Below are 27,670 nucleotides of genomic sequence, written 5' to 3' on the forward strand. Positions count from 1 at the left end.
CTCACCTGCAGGCTTATATGAGAAGATGAATTACTGAACATAGTCAAAGTATCTCTTCCACAGAAAAACAGTGCTGAGATGCACGTGAGCAAAACGAGAGCACTGAGCGATGGTTTCATTTAATTTCTCCGTGCATGGTGCAACTTGCTGGCATTAAACACGGGGAAGAATGTCATGGGAGCCACGGCAAGGATCATGCAGCTTTGGTAATTAATATCACAATTAATACCTCAGCCAGAGCTCTGTCATACTTCACGAGGAGGTGGACGCCCACACTAAGCTGAAAAGTACAGAAAATTGACACTGAAACAAGTAATGATGGTGGCGTTGTCTGAAGATTCCTCTGCTTCCAATTTTCCATGGTAAGCGTTCCCCCGAGAACACCTAAGCCTGACCCTAAACTTTACCCATTTTCCAAGTCAATGCACTTGATGGGAACTCATCGCACCGCTCTCTCTTTGATTACCAACCCTGTAGATCTTCCGCAGTGGAACTGTTGCCAATTTCGAATTGGTTGAATTCATTTCACTTATAGATCTCCTAAAGGATGCAGCTTGGTTTTGGGCTCCTGCTTTTATTCGTTTGGTTTTGCCTCTCACAGAGCCCCTGGCCTGTAAAATAAATGCTATCCGGCGCTGCTCCTCTGCCCCGCAGCAGACACAGATGCATATATATTGTATTTCCTTTAAAACAAACCGCTGTCAGGGAGTCACCGTGTAGGACACAATGTTTAAACACCATTATTTTATTTATATTTATTTATCTATTTATTTATTTTGAGGGTTTTTGCTCTTGCCTTTCTGATTTTTAGCCAGCTAGTAAAAATCAATAGGCTCGTGTTCCCATCTGTGAGCCACCTGACGTCCTGTGCTGATCACAGCAGCTCGGGGGGCTCTGAGCACAGTGAGCACAGCCAGGCCTGGCTTGGGGCCTTGCATCCCCACACAGGGCTGAGAGCTGAGCAGGACAGCCATGCTTGAGGCATGGAGGTGCACACACTGTGCAGAAAGCTGCTGCCATGAGGCCTGGCTAGAGGAGCAGGGCAGCCAGCAAGGCTGGAGGTGATGAGCACTGGCCTGAGGTGGGTGAAGCAGCACCACTGCTGTGCACTGCCCACCGAGAGCAGCACGGCGTCATTTCGGGAAGCAATTTAATGGTTTGCTGATAACTTTGATTGCTTTCGTGTCAGGTTAGCTTCTAATCTGGGTTCCGCTTCACTTCTTTCTCTAAAATAGCCCTGTGTGATTAAACCACAGCGGAGCAGCACCGCACACACGCTGATGGCCATGCCCCTGCTCACGGTCCTCTCACCACGTGCCAGGCTCCACGAGCGCGCTGGGCTCTGGATGCTGGCAGCAGCTCCGTGCCCTCTGCTCCTGCCGTGCCACAAACAGCAGAGCTTGCAGCACCTCAGCAATAAACACGTGCGTCCGCCAGCAGCGAATGCTGCTGAGTGTCTGGCTCTGCACGTGGAGGGCATGGCATTTACACCGGGTTTCTTCAGCTCTTGCGTGATGTTTGATATAATATATATTTTTAATAGGATCCTACATGAGCAGAAAAATGAAGATCACATACTTCATTAAACCAAACTGGAAGAGCCAGCAGGAAACAGCCATCACATCTCATCTCTCTGCTCAGGAGATACAAAGCAGACGGTTTGCTTGGGCACGCTGAATAGAGGCTCACCTGAAACAGGAGCACAACCTGCCCTGTGTCATCACTGCAGCAAGACTACTGGGGGGCGTTTGCCAATAAAGGGGCACTCATCAATAAGGGGTTAAGAGCTCCACTTACTGCAAATCCAGCCTCCTGAAAAGCTCATTTTTTAAGGTTAGATCCTCTGAAGATCTGTAAACAGCACAAGTTTCCACAGCACTGAACAATGACAGCGTTGCGCTGTGCCTGCGGCTGTCCCCAGCAGCTGGAGCAGTGCGGGCACCACACTGTGTGTTGGGGTGATGCTGTCCCCCTTGCACAGCCACTGCCCTGTGAAGTCACTGCTGAGCTGGGAAACAGCTCCTGTTCCCATGCTGAGCTCAGAAGCCTCTGCAAAACCACTGCACCCAGCTATGAGACAAATGCCAGCCCCAGGCAACCCCCTCTGTGCTGCTGTTTCCCACCATCTGCCCACCGACAACGGCGAGGGCAGTCCTTCAGTTGTGTGCAGACTTCACAAACATCCTCCACGTTGCCAGAAGTCCGGCAGCCGATGCCACAAGGTGACATAATCGTTCCAGCCATACTTGATGTTTCAGTTCCTACCCTACTGCACAGGATGCTCCGTCCGGAGCATCTTCTCCCACCCGGGGCCATGCAGATATCTCATCCCAGCACCCCTGGTTTTGTCTCTGTCAGCGCTGAGAGCTACAGACAAGAGCGTTTTCCAGAAAAAGAACAATTTGCTAAAACGATTTTGCCTGGCCTGAGTTTTTTTGGCAGAGCTGGCAGGAGGCCGAGCGGCTTGCTCTCATAAAGAAAACATGATCTAGGTTTAAAAACCTGCTTCATCTGGTGGAACAATAGCTGTGCTTACTGCTGCAATAAACCTGTAATTGCTTCTAAATGAATTTTAATCCAATTTCTGGCTAAACTGCAAATGAAGTAATCATATACAACCTAAGATCTTAACCGCTTCTCCGTCAAGCAGAACTCTGTTACGATTTCACAGCGGTGCTGTGCTTTGCTGAACAGGTGCCCGTGCAACTCCGCACCTCCATGCATTTCATTGCAGTTCATTACCATCAAATCCGTCTTGAAATATTTGCTCCAGCATCGCAGGTGCAGATCGACCTCAAGGTACACCAAAGGCTGAAGCTCACTGGTGTCCAGCCCTGCCCCAGTGTTGGGACACGCTGCTTAAAATCGATTACTGCAGTAAATAAATATCTACCTGCCTTCCCCACCTCCACATTTTAGGCTACTCCAGCTCTTGGCAAATTGGTTTCTAATTTACAGAAATCAATTACAACCGTATATTCTAAAGGTAACAGTCAACGAGGATCTTCCCGTAGATGTCACTCCGGCTTCATTTTAAAAACAAGATCAACATTCAAAAAGCTGCAGCAGAAAGTTTCACCTTTTAATTTTTCATACAAGATTAATTTTTAATTTTCAGACATCAGAGATAGAGAGAAGTTCCCCAGGAGCCCTCCTGTTCAAAGAGCACTCCAGGCAACTATTGCCATCATGTGTCAATTTATCACAGCGAAGGCTTGGACTGCCCAATGCATATTTTTACTGATATTTTTGTTAAGACCCAGCTATGGTTGCTGTTAGAGATGTGGCGTTTGCTAAAGGCTCAAATGGGACATCTTGTTTATGGAAAACACAAGAAACCCAACCTTCCCCGCTGCGGTACATTGGGTCAGACCTGTGTCTTCTGTCCGGGTGCAGCCACCAACTCCAAAGCATTTCCCTTATTCCTGTTGTGCTCAGTTTTCTTGGCTGTATGTGTTGCAGTTCTGGCATACAAACTTTGTCTTTCCTAGTCTGAATGTCTTCCTGGGGGGGCAATCATGCCATTCATGGGGGCAAGTGGGATTCTAGGTGTTGATCTCTGCTCAGCACTCCTCCAAGTGCAGCATGACTCAATTCACACATGTTCACGAATGCCTGCTGGAAAATGGGTCTCTTGCAAGTTCTGGAAGCTGAACGTGGCACTTACCCTGTCAGGAAACAGAGCTCCTGGCCAGAGGCAGCCCCTCCATCTCCCATTCTGGATAGGAAGCTCAGGTCTGACCTATGTGCCGCAGCTGTTGAAGGTGGCATGGGCAGAGGGGATGGCCAGAGGACATACTTGGGTTTGGGTTCTGACACAAGAACACGAAGTTCTAAGGCAAGGGCTTTCTAAGAGTTCTAAGTGTGCTCTAAGGAAAGCTCCTGCAGCACCCAATGGGGCTGGTCCATCTCCGGGTCCCATCCAATTTCTGCTACCAATACAATGGCTTTTAAATATGTGAGCTACAGGCAAACAAAACATCAAAAGCTTCCCATTCACACTGCTTTGTTTGAGTATGACTCATTAACTTGAAGAAGTGTTACGGCTACAAGAATTTGGTACAAAAATCACTTTTTGAGACCAAATTCAGCCCACACCAAAACACTGGTGAGATCATTGGTAGACACTGTTGTATCCATTTCCACACAGAAGAAAGCCATGCTTTCCTCACAGGGGTTTCAGTGGAACCTGGCATGAAAGGTGCATGCAAAGGCAATCCTGGAGATAGCCCCCACCCTTCACAGAATCATTAAGGTTGGAAAAGACCTCACAGATCACCAAGCCCAAACCCTTCTCATCCCCAATGACCGTGTTTCTACGTGCCATACCTCTGCTTTTTCTTCCCATAGTTAATATGCTTCATTAAAGGCATTGTGTCCTTTCCATCCGTTTCACATGGGGTTGAACACAGGGCTCTCTCTGCCCTGACTCTGCACTTGCCTGTGCTGTCCTGGCACTCGGGAGGCCGCAGAACGGACTGCACGTCCCCCTGCACCTGCCTGGGGAGGCCGAACACATGTGGATGGATTTCTGAGTCAGCTGCAAGGAATGCTGATGGGCCACAAGACGCAGACACAATGTAAAACAGGAACATTACGCTCTCTGGAAAAAAACTCTTTGATCGATACATTTGATGTAGTTTGCACTGACCTCAGTGGTCCGCACCTTCAGATAGCTTTGTTTTCACGCAGGTCTGACACGCTTTAAAGAGGACAGAAGCCAAACGGGCACTGGGAAGGAAGCTCTGTCACACCTGTGATGGCCGCGTACCCCTCACCACCAAAGGCAGCAAACTGGATGTGCCTGGCAGGGCTTTTCTTCCTTTTGTTTTTTCCCCTACAAATCTCGGGTGATTTCTCATTTCCAGTATCTTGTTCCAAATACCGCTAATTAGCGGACAAATGCTACTGCGCCAGTTCAAGCAGAATATTGTGTGACAGTTCGGAGGTGATCACGCACACGCAATTAATAATGTAGAAGTACATCACTCCTTATCTCCATCACCTCTCAGACCGGCTCATCTCCCCCAGCCTTAATGCATGCTCTTTTAAGCTGGAAAAGAGAGCACCTTCGCAATTGATCTCATCTGGCTCTTCCTCTGCCTCCATGCTCTGGATTACATTCATCAGGCGACGCTGCCCGTGATGGGATTTTGCCCCTCTAAGTCACAGCTGTGACATCCAGCACCAGTACAAGGAGCAGGGCCCTGTGCAGCAGTGACTCCGGGGACGTGCTGCTCCTACCCTGACTGTCAGCTGGACCCGGCAGCAGCTTTTGGTCATTTCATTGCAGAACTCGAGAGCGCAGCCAGATATTAAATTATCAAAAAAAAAAAAAAAAAAAAAAGATGCTGCATAAATGAAAAAAAATATTGATCTTTTGGCATCAAAATGCAATCACGCCGAATCAAAAACAATTAATGTCCCTGAATGCAGATATATAGCAGGAAATAGGCATGTACTTTTTATAGGCAAATTGCTTAAGGTACAATATAGGCTCTGGCATATTTTCATTTCTATTAAATGAGGAGGCTGTATCTCCGAGCTCTCCGAGTTGCCTACATTTGAGCATTCCTATGCGCAAATCACGCAGTTTATGTTTCGCAAAGTAAACAGCAAAACCCAGCACATCTAATTTTTTGAAACTCTTCTGGCTTTTCTTTTTGACCTTTGGTATTTGTACGTATCGATGCTCTCTAAAGCATTGCACAAAAACACCTTGAAGTGTCAAGCTTTAAAAATGAGTCTTCTTTTCTCTTTCTCCTGTGTAGCCTGGATTATCTTGGCCTTGTCAAAATACATTCTCTAGTTAGAGGTTGGAAATATTTCCCTCCTGGCTCCCAGGTATTGATTTTTCACCACTCAGCCCCGCTGTCAGCGGAGAGGGGAAAGGTGAAAGTTCAGGCAGAGCTGCCCGGTTCTGCCCCCCGCCAGCACTGCAGCCCCACACCGGGTCCGTGTCGGCACTGCTGCCGTGTGCCATTCACCTAAAAGGAAACCCTGGGGCCACCAATACTTTAACATGTCCGTGCACTGTGAAAACCGAGGATTCACCCAATTCCTTTGTGTTGATGCTTTCCCCCCCCCCGCCCCCCCCTTCTTCTTTCTATTTCCTTTGTTTGAAGGTTTATTTGGTAGCATCTGAGCCCAGGCGGACCCATCCCCGCTGCCCCAGCACACTGCAGCACTCCTCCACCAGCCCCAAGCTGCTGAAGGTTCTTCAGCAGGCAGAAGAAGCAATTGCAATTTAAAAAACAATCTGCATTGCAAACGCACCTTAGATATTCTCAGGACCCTGAAATGTAGCTATTCGCATCAGTTACCCTCTTTGTAGGAATCTGGACTGGATGACAAGAAAAGCATCACCTTGCAAATACTGGCGCTGGTGAAGACTGCGGTTCCTGTGCCTGCTTTAGCCACACTGCTGGAGAGTCACAAGAACTTCATTCCAACACCTTCCTCCATTTGCACTGAGGCTGCAGGTCCCCCCGGCATGACAAACAGGACATCCCTTAGGCTGACTTTCAGATGGAAAAAAAAATAAAATAAAAGAAGAAAAGTTGGTGAAAAAACTCGTGATTCTTAAATCAGAGGCAGGGAATTATTTGCATGCCACCTGGCTGATGCCACAACAACAAAGCTCTTCGATACAGTTCAGATTTATTTCACAAGCATATTTACACCAGGGTATGCAGTATTCATACAGCAGACTAGGAGTGGACTCCAGAAGTTGCTTGAGAGGCAGACACTTCAATCATTTACCACACATGGTGACTTCCATCATTACAACACTTTCATACAGGTGTCTCATCATGTCATCTTTTGCTTGTAAACTGCCAATGAAGCCACATACGTCTCCACATTTACAAGGACAAGTCCAAATACAGTACTAACAAATCAATAAAGCACTAAAAGCTTACACTGGAATGACAATACAAATTTTACTGCAGTGCTGAGAGACCGAGGCTGTGAAGTTGAGGACCGGGGCAAACAAAGTCACCACAGTGGGGGCTGTGTCCAGCCCCACTGATGGATCCTGGACCCCAGCGGGGCTGGAGCTGACCTGCAGCACTGGGAGGAAAGGAACAACCTCTCTTCTGCATTTAAGAAAACCCATTACACTTCTAGCTTAAATCAAACATTTTAACGCATATATAATTCAAGATGTTTGCTCACTATACCACAAAAGGAAATCATTGGAGGGCTATGGTCCGCCATTCCCGTGGGGGTTGCGTTTTGTTTCTGAAAGTAAACACACACACACATCTTGGAACCTACCCTAATGTAACTGATGGGATCCCAGAACGCCTACAGGGGAATGCTTACAGTGCACCCCGCCTCTCCTCGTGCATCTAAACCTAATGCTGCAGTGCTTCAGACTGCAGATGGAAGGTCTCTGTTAGCTCTTCTTCCTCTCTGTAACCTTCAGTGTTACGTATGCATCTTTATGAACACAATGCACATGCATGTTGTGTTAGTCCGCTTATTAAAAAGACCCTGGTATTCTATGACGGTGTTCTTTACTACTATACACTACATTCCTGCCAAATGAAAGGAATAAATTTTATGGCAGTTTACGTTAAACATTCCTAATGGTCTTAATTTCTTGCTTTTTTTTTTTTTTTTTAATTGTTATTTCTTTAATTTTTAAACAGCAAACAGATATGTATCTTCCTGGGCTGAAAATCTCATCTTCACGTACAATGTACTACGCAGACCAACTTAAAAAAAAAAAAAAAAAAAAAAAAGTAAAAAAAAAAATCAATGCTTTTTATGTTTCTACACTGTTTTATAAATTAATTTGTTCCTTTTTTGGGGGAAAGGAGGATTTTATAAGTACCATTTTTACTTCATCATGTAAAGACAGCCTCCTTATTTCTGCGAGTTTTTCAGACAAAAAATGGCAAAGAGAAAGCTATACAAACATATACATCAATATTTTCAAATAAAATAGTACTTCATAGATTTGTTTCTGCTTTATTGTGAGCATAAATCAGCATACTTTCACACGATTAAATATTTCACAGAATTAGATATGTAAGAAGGAAACACAGTCACAGCTAACATCACACAGGAATATTCCTACCGAAGAAATGGTTTCAGTAAATCTGTTCAAATAACTTATTATTTTTCATAGTTTTTCTTGCCAGAATTGTTAATCGCTGACACCATTTGTGCTGCCTCCCAGGGCTTGCTGTGACCCCCCATTCCTGCGGTGAAGGAACGTGGCCCTGCAGCCACCAGAGCACAGACCAGCCTCCATGTAGGATCCAGCACAAACGGGAGCAGCCTTAGGAAAAAAAAGCTTTTCATTTTCCTCAAAATAAATACCTTCATTGGTAGCAAAAAAAAAACAAAAACAAAACAACACCTTATATATAAATACTCCTCTGTTCAAGTTTGCTAGTCAATCTTAGAGATATTTTCTTTATTTACATGTGAATTGTTATCCTTTATTCCAGACTACAGCAAGCAAAAGCTGAGCACAGCAGCACTTCAACTCCTCAGAAACTGTCTATTTCTGAGGAATGTGCCCCTTCCACTCAGAACAGAGGCCGTTCAACTCCTGCACACTCAGCTACTAATTATCCCCAATTAATTAGGCCCTTATTAAGAACCCTCTAAGACACACCACCTAGTGATCATTCAGTGGTCACTAGAAGGAATACATGTAAACAGGGCCTTTGGTAAACCACAGAGGCTCTGTGAGCACATGGAACCAGGCCACCAGCATGAGGCCTGCAGTCACCGGCCAGGCCATGGCACACAGTCAGGGTTGGGCTGGGCCTCCCAGAACCACAGCTTCCCCAACCCTGCTGCAAAGAGAACCCCCTGGTGCCATGGCCTGGCCAAGCGGGCAGAACTGTGGCCTGGAAAACCAGGCAGAGCTCAGACCTGGCACACCAGGCAGAGCTGCGGCCTGGCACACCAGGCACAGCCATGACCTGGAAAAGCAGGCAGAAGTGCGGCCTGGCAAACCAGGCAGAGCCATAACCTGGCAAATCAGGCAGAACTACGGCCTGGAAAACTGGGCAGAGTTGTGACCTGGAAAAGCAGGCAGAGCTGTGGCCTGGCTGGTCCTGCCCTGTGACCAGAGGACAGCAACAAAGAAGGGAGAGTTACACAGAGCTCTGACAGAAACGCGTTTCAGCACAGGCAGCTTCCCCTAGACCACGAAGCGGTGCTCCTTGCCGTCATGGGCCATGAGGATGACGTTGCGGTTGGAGGTCCAGATGAGGCGGGCCAGGCGCAGGGCGTTGTGCGAGCCGGGGGAAGCGGGCTGGACGGGTGGCACCTGGTAGGTCTTGATGCAGCGCAGCTGGGGTGCTGAGTTGAGCATGCCGATGCTGCCCAGCAGTGATGTGTTCATCTGCAGAGACAGCTGTTAGTGAGGGGTCACCCAGCCCACCCAGATCAGACCCAAGTCACATCCCACCAGACCAAAGTGGTGCTGTCATTGCCCAGGGTCTGAGCATCGTGCTGGTCCCTGTGGCATTAATGCACAGCACACAGCTTTGCAAAAGGAAAGGCTGAATAAAGCCAGGAGGTGCACAGCGCTGCTCTTGGTGGTGCTACCAGCAGGCACTGTATTGTGAGCAATGAATCCACATCTATGCACCTGCTTATCCTTCCAACACGAGAGAAGGAAACTAGTGCATGACTAAATGGAATGTAAATTACAGTCAAAAACTTGAAGCTTCCCTCCTACGCACAGAACTCGGTTACATGCGGCAATCAAGAACCATTTCTTAGAATCGCAGACTCATAGAATGGCCTGGGTTGAAAAGACCGCAATGACCATCTGGTTCCAACCCCCCTGCTATGTGCAGGGTCGCCAACCACCAGGCCAGGCTGCCCAGAGCTCACTGCTTGCCCCGTATCTTTTTTATTTAACTATTCTCCTGCCTTTCTCAAGTTGAACTGTGAGATTTAAATCAACAAATCAGATAGGAAAATTATACAGTTTATTTACTACTTTGAAAAAATCTCACATTTCACTTGTAGGTCTTTATAATTAAAGGTTTCTATTCAAATTTAAAGAGAAACGTGAAAAGTTATTAAGATTATATCTACGCTGGAATATTTTTGTCAAAATAATTAAGACACCAAAAGTGAAATCATGCAAAATTAAGAAGAATCGTCGTAATAGCTGCAATCAGAAAAAAAGCAAGTTTTACTATTTTCTGCTTGATAAACAAAGCACTCAGGAGACACGTGCTGAGTTCCACTCTCCAGAAAGCAGGGCAGTTACTGCTGATACATGCTGCCTAGCTCCGTGGTTTGAAAACAAGCTGCCTAACCCTACGCCTTACAAGCACTCCTTTACTTGGAAAACCCGCTGCTCACGGCGCTCCTTAGGAGCTGCTCCATATCCCTGAGTGTGCCACGTGGAGCCCTGGCAGATCCTGGGACATGGCAGTGCTGCTGCTGATCCCACGCTCTGAATTCTGATCAGGACAAAGTACAAGCCATTACTTTTTCCTGGCTCTTCTCAGCAGCAGAATGGTGTCAGAGAGTGTAAATCATGGCATCTCTAGCAGGGAGCATGCATGCACCACTGACATTTTCACAATTTAAATCATCTTGAGTAATAACCCTTTTAAGATGACTAATGTTACTGATTTTCCTGCATTAATAATAGTGCCAAATGGAATACAGAAGGGAAAAAAAAAATCACTAGTGCACGAGGTCACATTTTAAAACTAAATGTGTAGGTATATTTAACTCTTTATGTAAAAGCCACTTCAACGTGAACATTTATACACCTGGAAGAATGTGGCAGCTCACAATTTAAAACACGTGCCTGAATTTTTTCTTCCTGCCAGTTTTACAAGACCTGCTCTGATTGCTTTCCAGACTTTCCCTGAGTACTTAAATCGAGTAAGTGTAACTGATGGATGAAGATTCTTGCTGTTCCCATTTACTGTTGCAGAAAGCACGCAGTGTTGTGATGGATAATAATTTAATAATTATTATGGCACCTGTAAAAATAGCGAATGGCATTAGAAAACTAGACTAGGGGAACATGTTAAAAACTAATAATTATAGGTATGGTGAGTTCTATTATATAGCCTGATTACTGCAAAACTAGATTATTTTGATAGCCTGCACAAATTGCTTAATTGGGTTGGTTTTAAGTCTAGACTCATTTAAAGGAAGAAAAGATTCCTGGTGAGGGAAAGTAAGCAGCAATGAAGGCCTCTTCTGTGCTTATCTGTCTCACCAAGCTACAAGTACACCTACCCACAATTGACAGAACAGTATTTCTACGGACATGATCACAAAGACTGTTCCTATGCTGAAAAAATAACCCCCCAGGAACTCCACAAAATGTTGACCTGATCCTCAGTTTCTCCCATTTCAGACACTCTGCAAGTAGGACAAACCGTTGTCTGACTGCTCTGAATTTACGTACGGATTTGTATGCAAACAAGCCCTCACTCCTCACCGGGAGATAACTGCAAGGCATGCCTAAGTATAAACAGTAAAAGTTCCGTACTTTACAGAAACAGAAAAAAATATGATGCACAACAAAATCAAAGGCGGGAAGACAGCACTGATCCTCCAGAGGACACAGGCTAGCAGCAAAGCACTTACCTGCCAGAAGGAGAGGTGGCTGTCTGAGTTGGAGTAGGTGGCAAGGTACCGGCCGTCAGGAGCAAAGGCCACTGCCGTGATCGGCCCCTTGTGCCCGTGGATTGTCTGTCAAGAGAGAACATTTAGGGACGTGGTTTAGTGGGCACGGTGGTGACTAGGCTGGATGAGGCTCTGACCTAGCCACAGATGGCCCTGTTCATTGTTGAACCAGACGGCACTTAAGGGTGACTTTCAACTCTACTATGATTTCAATGGCCTTTTCCAACCTTAACGATTTTATGGTTCTAAGAATTTAGAACCTTAGAACAGGTTCTAAGAACAGTAACAGAGCATTCTTTACTCAGCACCATAGCAATGCTCAATAGATTTGTAAGCAAACACTAATGCAACAGCAACTGGACTTCTAGAAAAAGTTTCTGGAAGAGTTTAATCAAACTGCTACAGTCAGAAAACAGCACAGTACTACGTGGAGAAGCCTCTTCCTCCTATTTCAGCATCGCATCTTAGGTCTTGAATCAAAAGTATGACAAAAATTGGGAAAGCACACAAAATCTATCTAAGGTTTATTGGCAAACACCTCTGCAGAGCTAAGGGAACTTCAGAGTTTGGTTCCTGCGGGAAAGAGGAGGGCAGTTTACTTAAAATACCATTTTGTATTGGATTACCATAACGAAGACATTAGTAACAAGCTCACAAAGTATTTCTTTGAAGAATACACAGTAGCTGCTCTCTCTGCATTGAGAGGCTCTGTGCCAATTTTAAATTGGCAGGGCTTGCAATGTGTGAGAAAAGACTTTGTAACATTCATCGACCAAAACTAGGCTGTGAAAATAAAAGCACATGAAAACAAAAGTGCTCCTGCAGCCAGCCCCAGGACAGTAAGAGATGCAAACCCACTGAGGTGGCACGCTGCACCTGAAGTAAGGCTTACATTAACAATCCATTAATATATTTATTGTGCATCATGTAAGTTGAGTCAAGTCAAACAGAACCCCAAACCTACGCCTTCAAGGTAATCACTACAGCTTAGGATGAAGATTTGAAAGGGGAATTAATTAGATGATCCAATGTTTGGACCCATCAAACTCTGCAGCACTTAACAAGCAAGTAATACTTGTCAATAAAAAATGTTTTGGTAATACAAAGGTGGAAAATCAATAGTACTTGCACACTTGTTGCTTTTCTTAACTACTGAAAATGTGTTCCAATAAGTACAATCCTTAAGGGAATTAATGTGCTTTGTTATTTAAAGCAAGTGCTTCTCTAATTGATGCTAATCCTTTCAAGCCAAGATTTATTTTTTAGTGCACCGCCTAAATGTGTACTTTGCAATGCACATCTTGTGCTTCCTAGGCAAAGTGAATAAGCAGAACAAAACGAAATTATTGCAACTCATCCAAAATATTCTGCTTGCACCCATGGAGCTCAGACCGCTCTGGCTGGCACCATGCTGAGCGCTGCATTAATGGCTGCGATGGCTGCACTTCAGCAGGAACGCATGGCAACGCAGATGCCTCTTTGCATCTCTGTCCTGGTCTGAAGTGTAACGGTGCATAATAAAAATTATTTCCTATTTGAATGAAATCTGTGCAGCATTGGTTTGGCAATAGCCTGAATCTTGCACGGCAGACAGGGTGGGACAAAGTGCAGCTGCTTGGAGCTTCCCTCTGCCCAAGCAATTGTTTTTTAATGGGAGCATGCTCCTGGGAGACTATTTGACTTCTGCACCTGTCACCGCCGCTGTCCTGTACACATGATATACTGAGGCTATGACAACCTAATTCTGAGTCCAATATTTGGCAAACCCTACACTGAACTGCATTATTCTGTTGGAGGTGACATAAAAAATAAGCACTGTATCACTGCGGCAATTTTATTTTAATAAATACTGGAATGCATACTTTAAATTGATAAAGTAACATATATACTGCTATAGAGACATAGCAATATTTTACCACATTTATTATTAGATATTTATCTCCCCAGTCCCTAGGGGTACCTTAACTAAAATGAAACAAAAACAATCACTCACTGAGGATGCGGCATGCCTGATGCACCCCCATAAGTACCACACTTCCAGCAGGTGCCACGTGAAAAGCAGAAAGCATCAGGTTTGTCCCAGCTTATCACTAACAAGTGGTCAGTGAGCACGGTGGGGATGGGCTGGGGCTGGTCTTAGGGATCCTAGAAGTCTTCTCCAACCTTAATGATTCCATAACTCTGTGATGCGTTCTGACTAACCAGAACTTCTTCAGTTTCATATCATTCTCAAACAGCATCTCAGAACTCAACTAATTTTTGTATCTGAAGAAGGGAACCTCCTGCTCCCAGCCACCCATCCCAGTGCAACCCACACCAGCCCTCAGCCTCTACCCACCGGAGCCCTAGTCTACCTTGCCCCACTTACTGCCCTTCTTTGCCACCTTACAATGATCCCCTCTCTTTCCTTTCTATTTTACAACACATAATCACAATACAAACACAGAAGGGCCACGTTGCACGCAGTCCATCAAACACCCGATTTCCTGAACACTCGGCTTTGGTCTAATCTCAGTTTGTGCAATGTGTCTGGTAGAACCTTTCTATCCATCTGTTGCACTGTCCTTTGAAGAGCAGCCATGTGAGGCCTTCCGGGACCATGGGATGTGTGAGCACACATAGGATATTTGCTAAGACCTCGGTTTGCCAAACTAGACAGTTCCACCCAATAAGATGTTGAAAACATCCTCACTTTTCACACCAGAAGTGAACTCTTTCAAGATGCCTCTTCAAAGGTTTCTATGAACGCTTAGAATTAAAAACAAACAAACAAAACAAAGCCAAATCTCTGAGCAATTCAGCGGAAATATCTAAAACAGCATTTACTTAAAATAGCTTCAGTGCTTTTAATAACTGAATTTCAGTGCTCCTTCAAGGAGTACTAACAATTGCAGTAAAACTTTCAGGACTACACTGAGAAAAAGTATATTTACATCTTTAAATTAATTTTCTTTCTGTCCTTCAAATGGATTCTCAATAATATCAAGATAAAGTCAAAGCACATATATTAAAATTTTTAACTTGATAAAATATATAACTTAATTTTTAATCTCACAGTAATATAATTTTGCATCAACCATTACTATTACTCAGTATTAAAATGTGACTTGCATGATGTGACAGGCAGTGCACAATGAGAGCAGAAAGTGACCTTGAGCAGCAGTGTATAAAAATACATTTATCACTGGAATGGCATGCTGGCTTTCAGTCAATATGTGCTCTCATTTGTTAGGAGGTTCTCCTGCTGTGATTCCCTCATTACAATTTGCTTTTACTTCCTGGGCAAATGACAACCAGAAAATGAGGCAGCTTCTTTCTTGACCAAACTTAATCCAGAAGAAATTAGACGACAGCTGCACCCATCCAAGTGTTAAGGGGTGTTTTAAAAATGTCTCCAAAATGCACAGACACAGACCTCAGCAGTTCCGTGGGGCCCTGCAGACAGTCCAGAACCGCTCCGCACCCCTGAAGCAAAGGCTGCAAGGAAACCATGCATATGGCTCTCCCATCCGACTCATGATGTCCTCAAACATCAGATTGAAGCTCTGACTTTAGGGACGTTCTCATCAGTTTGAGGGCTTCGTGTGGCATCATCAAAGCCAAGATGGCCATTCATTTCACCACGCCTATAAACCAGACAGTCCGTAACATAAGCAGCGTGCTTTTCAGCAGCAAAACTAATGCCAGCATAATTCAAACAGATGATGCAGTATCATCTCAGGACATACCCATGTGTCAGACAACTCAGTTTTGCTACTGAAATTCCTATCTCCATGATAGTTATGCTTTTAAAAGACATTCCAACAGCTTGTAGGCTGGGCTACACCCTGCAACTGACAGGAAAACAATCTTAAATAAGAATTCTGAGTACGGTCAGGATACCATGAAAATGGAAGAAGGAAGTATTTTCTCCAGGTTATTTCTACTTCGTGAGACAAAACCCAAATGTAACTATTTCAAATCCCTACTTTAGGGGGTTATCTTAACAAACAGCCTGTGTAAAAAATTACAAAATATGGACAGGCATCAGGAATAGAGCTGGTGCTGGACGAATGCCAGGCCTCATGGTTTGCAGATGCGTTGCTGCAAAGTGCGGTGAAGTTTCAGATCTTGAACCACAAATCCCTCAAGAGTGATGCTGAATGGATGCGAGGAAGTTTGGGCTGATATTCCAGCGCCAGAGAGCACTTTACAGGGAGAAAAGACACTGAACGCCTTCCAAAAAATCACAACATGGAATGGATTTACCATTTATTATGCGGACTTCATCTAACCAGCTCTCAAAATGCAAATCATACCCTTAATGGGAACAGCTGTCTAAATTGTTAGAAAGACACAATTAAAACACAATAAATAACAGCAGTGTGGTCTAAGAGCGATCAGTAGGTCACATTCTGGGAGGGCACAGAGAGGATGGAGGTGAGGGTTTGAGTGTGCCCATCAGATGGATCACCAGCAGACCCAGTTCTTTTGGGGATTATCCGAGGGCATTAGGGAAGGGCTCCAAGCTGCTGCGGTGGGAGAAACTTGTCCACCAGGCAGGAAGGTGAGCTCTGAGCAGGCAGTTATAACACCGCTCTTAGTTTTCTAAAAAGCAAGAAATGAAACATCTAATGTAAAAGTGTTATTAAAACAGACTTCAGGAGAAGACACTATTTTCCTAGCAAACACGCGAGTTTGATACAACCTTATCAGTGCACTGCAATAAAACTATCGTGTTCCCAGATGAGACTCTTTTGTAAACATAAGAAACCCCGGTAAAGACATCAAAACTCTACGTGGCTCACAGCACCGCAGACAGCAGTGAGAGGCTGCATTCTCCGACAGACACAGATCTTCAAAACCCATCATTTTCAATAAAAAGTTAGTCCCTATTGAAAGAAAGAGCTATTAAGAGTTCTAATTTGACCGTGAATGGAACAGTGCCCTAAAATAAGTTAACAAGGGACTGGAACACTATATGTAAGCACAGTGTTCCTTCTGCCTGTGCCAGCTTACTGGCAGGTCCATAACACTCGCTAACCAAGAGGATGATTCACCTCCACCTCCGTTTCTGACCTCTGTGATGGTTTACCATTGGAGCACACAGTGGCAGGGACACAGAGCACTTCTAAGTAGCCTGGGTATGACGGTTTGCAATTAGTAATGCAATGTCACTGCATCTGGAAAAATACAAGAGATTTTTATTTACTTATTTATTTATTTCCCCCATTAACCAGGTCCACATTTTTCCACTCAGCTGCTCTAGATTCAATGAAATATTAAAAACAAACAAACAAACAAAAAAAAACCTTCTTCTGCTTCCCACCTGGGTGGTTCCCTAGAGACAAGTTTCTTTTAAAGAGGGAAAAAGATGACTTGAGACTACTTTTTGTGCAGGAAATAATGTCTGAATAGGAAGCAACAGCTAAATTAGGTATAAGTTCAGATATGTGGAAACTCAGCTTCCTTTATGGCCCTCAGTATAAAATCTTAATGCCCACTTTTCTTCCGTCTCTGCTTCTACAGACGCTACAAACCCAGTGCTGTAATAAATCTCTTAACTCAGTGGGGGGTGGCTGGCCTCAGAGATGGTCAGTAAGTTTAATATCTTTTTCCAGTCTATTTGACTTTTGTATACTGAACTGTATCTCAAAATGGAAAAAAAAAAATATATCCTTAGTGGAATTGATTGCACCGTCGGCTCCTCATCTCGATGCCAACGGCTGAGGCACAAGAGTTAAGCAGAAAGCTGTAGCTGAATCAATTTCTTATTTAATTTTTACTAACTTTGATTATTCAAGGCCCTTCCCGATTTCTGCTCTTGGACTTACAGCCTTCACTTGACACCTGTCCCTGCCTTTCCCCTCCCAACAAGATGTTCCTGTTCTTGTAAACTCCATATGCCCATGAGAACATGCAGGTTCCTTTAAAACAATCTTCACATCATACTAGAAACGAGTCCAGAAAGGGACAGAAGTGACACTGAACAAAACTACTACCGCTGATCTAAAAAGTAAGCTCTGTGAATCCACAGACCTCATTATTTTGCCCGTTCAAGCCAGAAACTTAGAGCAGAGTTACGGCACTCATTACAGTATATTCTACAGGAAGACTGGCAGTTTGCATTGGTTATTTGTAACTTAATGAATAGAATCATATGCAAAAAGTAGGTTTATCTACAGCGAACAGAGGCAGACTTGAAGGAGATCAACAGTGTCCATGTGGTGTTAATGCAGAGGAGCTGGTGTGCTGCAAATGCACACCTTGGTGTGCTGCAAATTCACACCTCCCTATGCAGAAGAGAATCAGAATGGTCCGTTCCCACTAAACACGCTGCTAAACTGCCACCATCATAACCACCAGGGCATAATTAAACACTGCTTTTGAAAGACATTTGAGAAACTTGAAAACGATGGTTATTTTGTTACCACATCCCTCCCACAGCTGGGATTTGCAGCTGATAGGCTAAGACCTCTTCCTGTTACAATGAAAATGCACAGAATCCCTCAACTGTATCGTTAGGCAGCTTTATAAAGATCAGCTCAGGGTAAAGCTACTGCAGCCCATGGGGAACATGTGTCAGCAGCATGTCGCCTTCCTTCTGCAAGGAATGGAAGCAAAGCTACAGCAAGGCTTGCATTTGAAACACAGGCTGTACCGAGGACAATTTGAGCATGTTTAAGTCCTGGCATAGCTAAACCACATCCCCTAAATTTCTGCCCCGCTTGCCAGCAATGCACTTATTACTACCTCGTATTACATTACTATGGATTTTGCCTTGTGAACTTTGCTACTGCTTATGTAAGTCAGATGATAAACTAAACCAGACAGAAAGCATTCCCTGCCTCCTTGCACATTAATATGGCTGTCTGTACCAAAGGCAGTACATACCATGGGTTTCTGGAGCAGCAGCATGCTGCCCTCTCTGTGTTTGCACACATTCTACCTTGTCTGCTGGACAGCACAGTGCAACCCTCTCCTTCCTGCCACAAGAAAAGGGCTCCTGCCTACAAATTAAAAGGCTATATTCAGTAATTATCCTTTATCTGCAATTTGAGAAGGCGTGCCCCTACTAACAAGTTTTCCTGGCTCATCTGAACTTGTCAGCATAGCATGTCAATAAATGCACCAACACATTCAGATTACAGAATGGCTGTCTTTACTACCTACAAAATTCCACACTGGAGTACATCGTCTTCTGTTTCTCAAACTTAACTAAAGCAAGCCATTACATATCAGCAACTACTCCTTCCAAATATAATATTAAACTATTTTCTGCCCTGGATAAGAAATTCGAAAATGCTTCTAGGCACAGAAATATAATAAGGCACAATTCAAATCCTGCTTTGAGTATCAAAGCCCTGATTTTAATTTTGCAGAGAGCCAAACACAGCACCCAGACCAATAGCGCTGATCAGCGCTTAGAAGGTCTGAGCTATCAACAAGCAATAGCACTGCCTTCAGCAGGCTTCCTTACAGGAGGCCAAGTTTTCAGAAGCCACACGTTGAAATACAACAGCCACCACTACAGCAATGGACAGGCTGGAGCTGAGGTCCCTCCCTGCTTCTGCGCAGAAAGAAGGGCTCCCAATGAAAAGCCTTTGCCACTTTGGACACAACACGGATGAGGAATCAGAAGTACAGTCTTCCATAAATAACAAATTCCAACCTCACTCCCGTCTTCGCTTTTCCATTTCAAATTTAATTTCTCTATAAAAACAGTTGGAACACTCAATAAATGAATGAGTAAAATCAGTAAGCAGCAGGCACGTGCCACCCATACTATCAGACTCGAGCTAAGGACACAAAGCCTGCATGGGTGCAGAGCTAGGCTGCTAAAAGCTTGCCAGGATGTTCAGGTTGCTGCCAGGTGAAGGACTGCATGGTCTGTCCTACAGGCTGTCCTCTTCAGTGTCCTTCACATCAAGGAATAGACAGAGTGCACTCCTAGCAAACCACGCTACTGTAGGCAGCATGGCCTGAAGATCAAGGGAGTCATTCTTTCCCTTGACCACCACACCTGCTTTTGACCCCCCAAAACACAAAGAGCCCTGGTGAAATGCTCTCAGCAGTGGGTTGATGCTGGCTGGAACTATCGTCATCTCGATTCTTCTGACAGCAATATCAGCCTGCATTTCCCACAGACCTAAACAAGTCTCCAAGCAAACTTACTAAATAAATAATGTCATAATGACCTCATGAAAAGCATGAATGATTATTATTGGCCTGAAGTTGGATCCTAGTTCTGTAAGTATTCTTCCTGGTCCAGTGCAAGAGAAGGCTCTGTGCAGAATCAGGCCACTAAGCAGGCACCCTGATGGACAGATAGCAGAAAATTTGCCCAATAGCTCTGCATGCAGCAGAAACCAGGTGAGTTCTTAGGAATTAGTGCAATTATTAATGAATAATTACTCCAAGTCTGATCTGGCTACAAAATAGTGCTAGAGAGTCTGACAAGCAAAATATTATCAAACATCTTTCAGACATTAATATGTTTCCATTATTCCAAAGTCAATAATAATCATGTATCTTAAAATCTAGTTACTTGAAATATATCTCTACAGTCTGGTAACACTGACTCGGTATTCAATTAAAAAAAACAAAGTTGCAGAGTATCATTCTTTTTCTGTATTAATGCACCTCTAAAGAAAGGAGGAGGTGAATTTCAAGCACCTGGTGATGATAACTTTGCTCTTAATTGCACCCAACCAGCTCATGTGTTCTTAGTCCAGCAAAAATTACCATGCTTTTTTCTTTTCCCCCCTTCATATTCTTAACAAACAGACAAAAAAAAAGAGAAAGGTACGACTCCAGGGTCATGACTTTGCGCAGTATGTAAGTCACTTAAGAAAGCCTCAAAATTGTCAGTTTGTAAAATCAATGGAAAAAAAAAATGATGTTTGGAATGGGAAGAGTAACTCAGTCAGGACGACAGCGGCAGGAGCACACTGCGGCGGCATCAATGAGCTGCAATGTGCGACGTTTATCATTAGATAATCACTCCCCCAGAGGATTATGAACACACAGATGAACCTTGTGCCACACAACACACTTGGGGTGTCATTATCTCATGATAACCCCGCTCCCTGCCATCTTCTATTGCTTAATTAGAGGTTACAAAGGTTGTAATAGGGCTAAGAGAACATAGTGACCGGAACTCGCAAGGAGTGATACCTTAATCAGTTCAAATCCAGAGGCTGAGAACGTGCAGTCAACAAAGGCATCCATGGGAGACCAAAAGCATGCACTGTTTTAAGCTAATAAGCTAAAGCTTTTGGAAATGATGAAATCTATACATACACTATGCCTTGTTTCCTCTTGACAATTTCAGCTTCCTCACATTGCATTTTGCTTAATTCCATTGTCACAAATAAAAAATAAGAATGGTTATGGAATATTAGCTCACCTGAAACAAATGACATTCAAGCAGCAGAAATGAGATTTTCAAGGTGTCTCACCAGCGCAATGCTACATATACATTCCAGAAACTCCATCCTGACCACGCAATAACAAACAGTGCTTCTCCGTTATGAGGGTTTTATTTTTGGTTAGAAATTGCCAAGCATCCTAAAATGGTGTGTTTTGTGCACCAGCAGTGTCACCGAGTGGTTTAACTGCTGTCTTCTACTGTGTTTTGTAAACAATGGCCACATTTGCAGATGGAGGAGCCACTGAACTGGTACACTCAGAACTGTTTTCCAATTCACTGTGAAACATCAATTATCTTTATCAAATAACAGTATCTCATCTCAGTCCATTATCAAGATGGAGTCTTATTTTAGCTGGACTGAAGCCCTATCTGTATATCAAGGCTGGCCGCAGTGCCAGAGTGAGTGAAAGGCTGTGAAATAATCAATAATCATCATCAAATTGTGGTCGACAGGTTGTGCGGATGGAAGTTTTTGATGAAACCTCAACCTTTTTTTGTGCAGCTGATAAAGCTTAACCTTTGCAATACCTGATAACTATGACTCAGTTAAAGGGAGCTCTGCATACACTCAAAAGCTTTGACTGCTCAAAAACCTGAAATAGCTCGTGTTAAGTGGAGAGCGGCTTCACACCATCAAGCACCTCTTTGTTACTAAGCAAGTCAGCAGACAAAGAGCTACAGCCAACCTGTTTCATGGGTTGTTATAAACACACCCTTGTGCTCCAGCAACCAAGAGACACACTGGGTCTTAAAGCTGCACAAATAAAAGGTCTGCCTACAAAGGACCATCTCTGCATAACAACGAATAAATGGCAGAAACAACAGAGTCACTTTCAGCAAATATGTGCCTATTTCAGTGTAGGTAGCTTCCTGTTATCCAGAATAAAGGTTGGATGAGAACACATAGAAAAAAGGGGAAAAGAGTTTTTTAAGAACCCACACATGCATTACCCTAATTACTTAGCAACTTTTTTCTTCTTAATGTTATTCGGCCCTTTTCTTAAGATAATTTCTGTTCAAAATAGAATTAAGGGTGTGGAATAAGGTTACATGCAGTATGTGTTTGGGGTTTTCAGTTTTGAGCACAGCATGATCAATATGCAACCTAAAGAGGAAAAACCTAGAGTTGATTTCAGCCATACGTTTTTCTTTTTAATCTATCAACCAGTTTCTCTAGAAACAGAAATTAGAGGAGATTCACCAGCAGTTACACAAACAAGCAGAATGTGAATTTTAAGAAGGATGCAGATTTCACATTTTCTGGGATAGAACCTCATTTGGGTTGAGCACTTCAGCAACACTTCAGCATTCAGTGGTATCTCTGAAAGATGGGTCCCAGGTCCCCAGGCCACCACAACATGACCTATGGGATAAGCCCATCCCTATGACCTTCTGCTCAGGGAGATCCTTGAGCTGTTCATCAGTGGGAAGGCCTGGCATCCTTGGTCACACATCAGGCATTTGTCCTTTTTTTCATCACAGCTCATCCTGGAAAACAGCCACCTGGCATCAGCAGAACAAACAATTGCTCTTTCACCTCTGGGGCATTAATTTCTCACACTTACCAGGCCATGAAAACCAATACAAAACCAAATACCTGCGCTGCAATTCAGCATGTTACAGTTGAGCCCCCAAACCTGCAGTCCACTTCCTACACCCATTTCCTACTGCCTCATTTTGTTCCTTTTAACATCTCTGTCTCTTGTCTGAGATCTCTCACCTCTGAAACTGAGATCTTGAAATGAACAGACGAACGAAGATGCTGGAGGACTAAAATGACAATTAATGTCCTCTTTCTGGAAAAAAAAATAGGATGCAAAGGCAAGATAATACACACCATATGTTACTGCTGCACACTTCCAGAACCTCACTTAAAGCTGAGTTTTCTCTTCAGACAAAAGAATAGATTGCAACAGAAACAAACTCCCTTTCCAAACAAGAAACCTCATGAATAAAATGAACACCGGGACTCTCAGCCAAAGTGAAGAGCCCTCAGTGATGTAGCCTAGGAACTCACAACTGCTCAGCCTTAGTAGTTAGCTGCTGAAAGAAATTATGACGACTCTAGTAGGTTTTCCACCACTGAAAATTTAAGACCAAGACTGATGATCTTCTGAAAGCAGACGCTGCCTCGCAGCGCTGGATTGGAGTGTTCTGCCCCACACTGGAGGCTGCAGGGCCTCTTCCAGGCCTCCACTCCCACCACCCCCATCCACCCGTCAGTCAGCTCCCACCATCTCCGGTTTGGCTTTCCTGAGAGAGATGTCTCTGGTGATGAATACACGGTAAAGTACTAAATGCAGCTCTAGAGACTGCTGATGCCACACTGATGGATGTGGTACTAGGCACTATTAAAAAGAGATAAAATATCTGCTCTTACAAAGAAGCCGGGTCCTCCCCCAGCACTGCAGGTGCATTCCCCAGAAGGCTGCTCATTGACTGAGAACAACGCCGGTCCTCCTCCAGATCCCTTACATCCCACCATCTGCCTCAGGAAAACGTGGCTTTGAAGGGCTTAAAATATTCTTGTCACAAAGCCACCACTTCTCCAGTGATAGAAAATGCTGGACAGATTCATCAGTAAAAACAGCATAACTTTATTTCCAAACGTAAGTCAAGGGTTAGCTAATATTTTAAATAACTCTAATTTAAGCTTCAGAACAGAATTCCTAGGGCAGTTAAATACGGTAAATTTCCCCTGTTGGTAAGTACTCTTATGAAAAAAAGCAAAGAAAGCCTTCCCATTGCCCCAGTGGTAGTTAGTAATAATCTAAATTAAAATAGTGCTATTGTAACAGATGTCACTACTACAGGGTGTTTACCTCCATAACGTCAAGCAAGTTATTTTATAATAAAGAACAACTCAATGAATCTGAAAAAAGCTGCTCACCTACTAGCTAAAGCAAAAACAGCTCTTTTGTTTGATATTTGCCACAATCGGTTTGGAATTCAATATCTGAGCATTTTAAAAGTGATCTTGACGTTTTAATATCATCTTTTCCTAGCGGTATTTATTTTTTTCAAACCCCCGTGGAATGTTTTGATGATTCTAATGCAGTTTTGATGCAGACTCACATAAAGTGTCTCTCAAATCTGCAAGGAAAGAATGCAAGATCAAACAGGATGGTTTTTTTTCTGCAAGCGAGCAAGCATCTTGCAGGATGGAGCTCAACTACCAAATGCAGATCCCCACCGAAACGACACAGAGCCTGAAAATTGCAGCAAATCTTTGCCCCACATAAAATAAAACGCTCTCCAGAAAGGCAGCTGTTGTTCTATGGGTAGAGCAGTTGGCTTCCAGAGCTGGGTAGCAATAAGATAGTATGCTTTATTATGAGTGTCATGGAGACGGTGTGAAAAATCAAGAGCCATAGGCAGTAAGCGGCAATGGGTCAATAATGTTCACCGAGACATTGTGTAGATAATCAACAACAAGGCCCTGGGTTCTCTATGCACTGCAAACAGCTGAAGGGCAAATCAATACAGCCATGGGAAGGACACTGCCCGGCGCCGCTCCCCGCAGCACGCTGCGGAGGGCACCCTAAAAACAAATGGATGCAAACTTGTACCGCTGTAACGCCACGCACTCGAAACAGAGCAATGCTTGGAAAATATTGAATAAGCAGGAGAGGAGGGGAGAGAGCCCAGCCTCGGGATTAAGCTACAGAAGAAATTAGATACCAAAAAATATGTATCTGGAAAGCTCACGATACAATGCAACCTGGTTGTAATTTTAATTCCAATTTCATCCTTAAAAATAACCTCAGATCCAGACCCCTCGAAATGAATAAGAGATGTATCTGAAAGAAAGAGTTTAACACAGAGCAGTTTAATATTTGGAGTATGGTAATTAATGATCAGTCTTTTAAATTATTAAGTGGAAATCACGCATTAATAGACGCATCGGTGCTGTTGCAGTGATGCAAACCAAGTGCAAAACACTGAAAAGGCAGAGAACTGGCTCTGAGGCAGCATTTTCCTGGCAGTATTAATAATTGACACCTTGTTAAATAAGTGATACTAATATCGTAAATTTCTCCGGAAAAACAAAACAAAACAAAACAAAACCTATCATATGTGAATGTTGATTTATTATTTGTTAAAAAAGGTGATTCTTGACATCCATCATTCTATTAATCATTAGATGCAATTTCTTGAAAACAAAAATATGCTGGAAGGAAAAAAGCACATGAAATGCTTCCGTTTTCAGTTATTCCAGCCTAAAAAGCCCCCCCAACCCCCACCCTCTCTTTCTCCTGCCAGGGGATGATAAAATTCCTGTCCTATTTCACCTATCGTGTAAAAATAACATACCCACATTTAACTGTGCACTTACTTAGGATGGGTTTGTTCTGCTGTTGGCAACTGCTATGAAATTTTCTATAAATGGTGAAGTGACAATCTCTGCAAAACCAAAAAGCCACACTGCTCAGATCACAGACCTTGCTACTGAGATTGAAAAGGGACAAATATTCCAATTATTTATATATATATATATATATTTAGCATGACCGATACAAAACCAAAACCTTTTAAGCCTTATTTTCCTCACGTTAACTATTTCCGTATGCACAGCTGTAAGTTATTGGATTATATTTTCATGAATTATTCAGGGCAGCCCCCAGCAGCTGGGGAGCTGTGCGTGCCGCAGCCCTGCTATCATGCAGAGGGCTCTGGCACCATGGGGTGAACGGACCCGCGCCAGCCCTGCAGCACTGCTCCGGGCAGGGAGGAAGGGTCCTGCTCTTGTGCTGAGCGAGCAGAGTTTGTGTGGTTTGATATGCACATGATGGATGGGATTGATTGCTGCCAAACGCTCCTTGTAGCAGTCGCTTCCCCCAGACCTGCAGGAGGTGGTGGTGGTGTTTTCGTCTGGCTTTGGTGGTAAAGCAAATGTAGTTTCGTTTTGGGAAATATTCCAATAAAAGGCCATTCAAAGTTCTGCACTTTGGTGCATTTCCCAAAGGTAAGGAAGGATTTGGGGAGGAAGATTGGAATAAACAAAAAATATATATAAGTATAAAGATGATGAAATAAAACAGAGAACGCCTTCTGGTGAAGGAGTTTTGTAGTCCTCTGTTCTTTTTACCATACAGAACAAAGGTTGTAAAAGCACAGGGCAACAGCCAAGGAAAGGAAATGGTTATTTAAGCTAAAGGTCAGTGCTGGAATAAAGACTTAAATAACCATAATTATATTGGTGTGGGAATACATGAAAGACTTCCAGCCCCTGATTTTTAACCCATCTGTATTCCAGAATCCCCTTTCAAGCAGAGCAGAGGGTGTCCAGAAGTCCTCTGTTCCTCAGGCATTGCAGCCTGCTGTCCCAAAGAGATGCCCCTGCAACGCCCATGGCCCACTGCTCTCCCTTGTGCCCATCTCAGCTCCCACCTCAGTTTATGATGAGTGCAATTATGATGAGGGTAGCAAAAAAAAAACCCTCTCATACCTTCTTTAAACTTTTGCTAAAAGAAACTTCCCGGCTCTGTGCTCTAATTGATGCTTGAGCAAACCAATTAAAATATTTTGAACTTTAAGAAAAATAAAATAAATCCTGAGCTTTCTGAAGCATCTTTTTCTACACAATCCTATATTTATTTTGTGTCTCCTAAGCAGCCTGAAATCTTTAACTAGGAGAAATAACTCAAAAGACTGGATTTGGAATAAGGAATTTGTATCCAATAGATGGCGTTGCCTCCTAATAGTCGTCTATCTGTCTCTCAGCAGATTTCTCTGATCTTTTGAATAATAATAAAATCTGCAAAGGGCTCCTTTCTTACCTGTCTTTGCTCTCCTTAGAAGCTTACTAAGAAAGTAAGAAAACAAGTATTGTGCGCATTCACCAACACGTCAAATTAAGGCAGTGAATTATTCAGGCAATTTACTGGCAGAAATCTGGGGCTAGTTCCAGGAACCCAACACAACAGGACGTCAGCTAACATGGAAGAGACAGCACTTTGGATAAAAGGGTTGCAAACGTCAGCTATGCACAATCACCTTCAGAATAGATAGATGGTGGTGACCACACCATTTTAAAAGGACTGAAGAAAAAAGTGAAGAGAAAGGAATGTTTTTTTGTATGCCTGCCAAACCAGTGCAAATCAAGTCAGAGGGACGGTTTCATGGAAGCTCTTGCCTTGGACATGCATGCAGCTATGAGCACACTTCTCCCTGTCAGCACCTCCGGTCTTTTGCAAAACTGCTGCAGCAATCAGACTGCGCACACTGTTTTACACAATCACCTGGAATTCACACCGTGACAACAAAAAAGATTCTGAATTTCTCCATATACTGACAAACCACCTGGAACCAGTCCTGAACATAAAGTATGAATAAGACAAAGGTTTAAACGCGAGGATGATAACACCAGTTACACACTTCCACCAAAAGGAAAGATGGGCTTTGTCACCTATCTCCTTGTGCTCTGAAGACAGAGAGAATAGAAGTACATAGTTGTGCCCCCTTTTGCTTTTTTCTTTCTTTCTTCCCTCTGCAGAATGGTGCAGAATTAGCCATTAGTTTGAGATGACAGAATTCACAGGCTTATCTGGACTTTACGCTCTTAATTTTCAGCGTAATGATGCCCATAGCAAGGAAACATGGTCAGTGCCTCTTAATGGC

The 27,670-nt window shown here is 43.6% G+C and overlaps 1 protein-coding gene across 3 annotated transcripts in view; it reads right to left on the reverse strand.

Annotated features, from left to right (window-relative positions):
* Positions 1 to 6,645: 6,645 nt before the first annotated feature.
* Positions 6,646 to 27,670, reverse strand: part of WDR7 (WD repeat domain 7) — a 109,740-nt gene continuing 88,715 nt past the window's right edge. For all 3 annotated transcript variants that reach the window (XM_072358945.1, XM_072358943.1, XM_072358944.1), the window contains 2 exons: positions 11,599 to 11,703; positions 6,646 to 9,370 (listed from right to left, as the gene is read on the reverse strand). In XM_072358945.1, the coding sequence (XP_072215046.1) occupies positions 9,167 to 9,370; positions 11,599 to 11,703 (309 nt within the window). In that variant the 3' untranslated portion in view covers positions 6,646 to 9,166. The remainder of the gene's footprint in view (positions 9,371 to 11,598; positions 11,704 to 27,670) is intronic.

This window comes from Excalfactoria chinensis, chromosome Z (genome assembly GCF_039878825.1).
Source record: "Excalfactoria chinensis isolate bCotChi1 chromosome Z, bCotChi1.hap2, whole genome shotgun sequence".
NCBI classification, from domain to species: Eukaryota; Metazoa; Chordata; class Aves; order Galliformes; family Phasianidae; genus Excalfactoria; species Excalfactoria chinensis.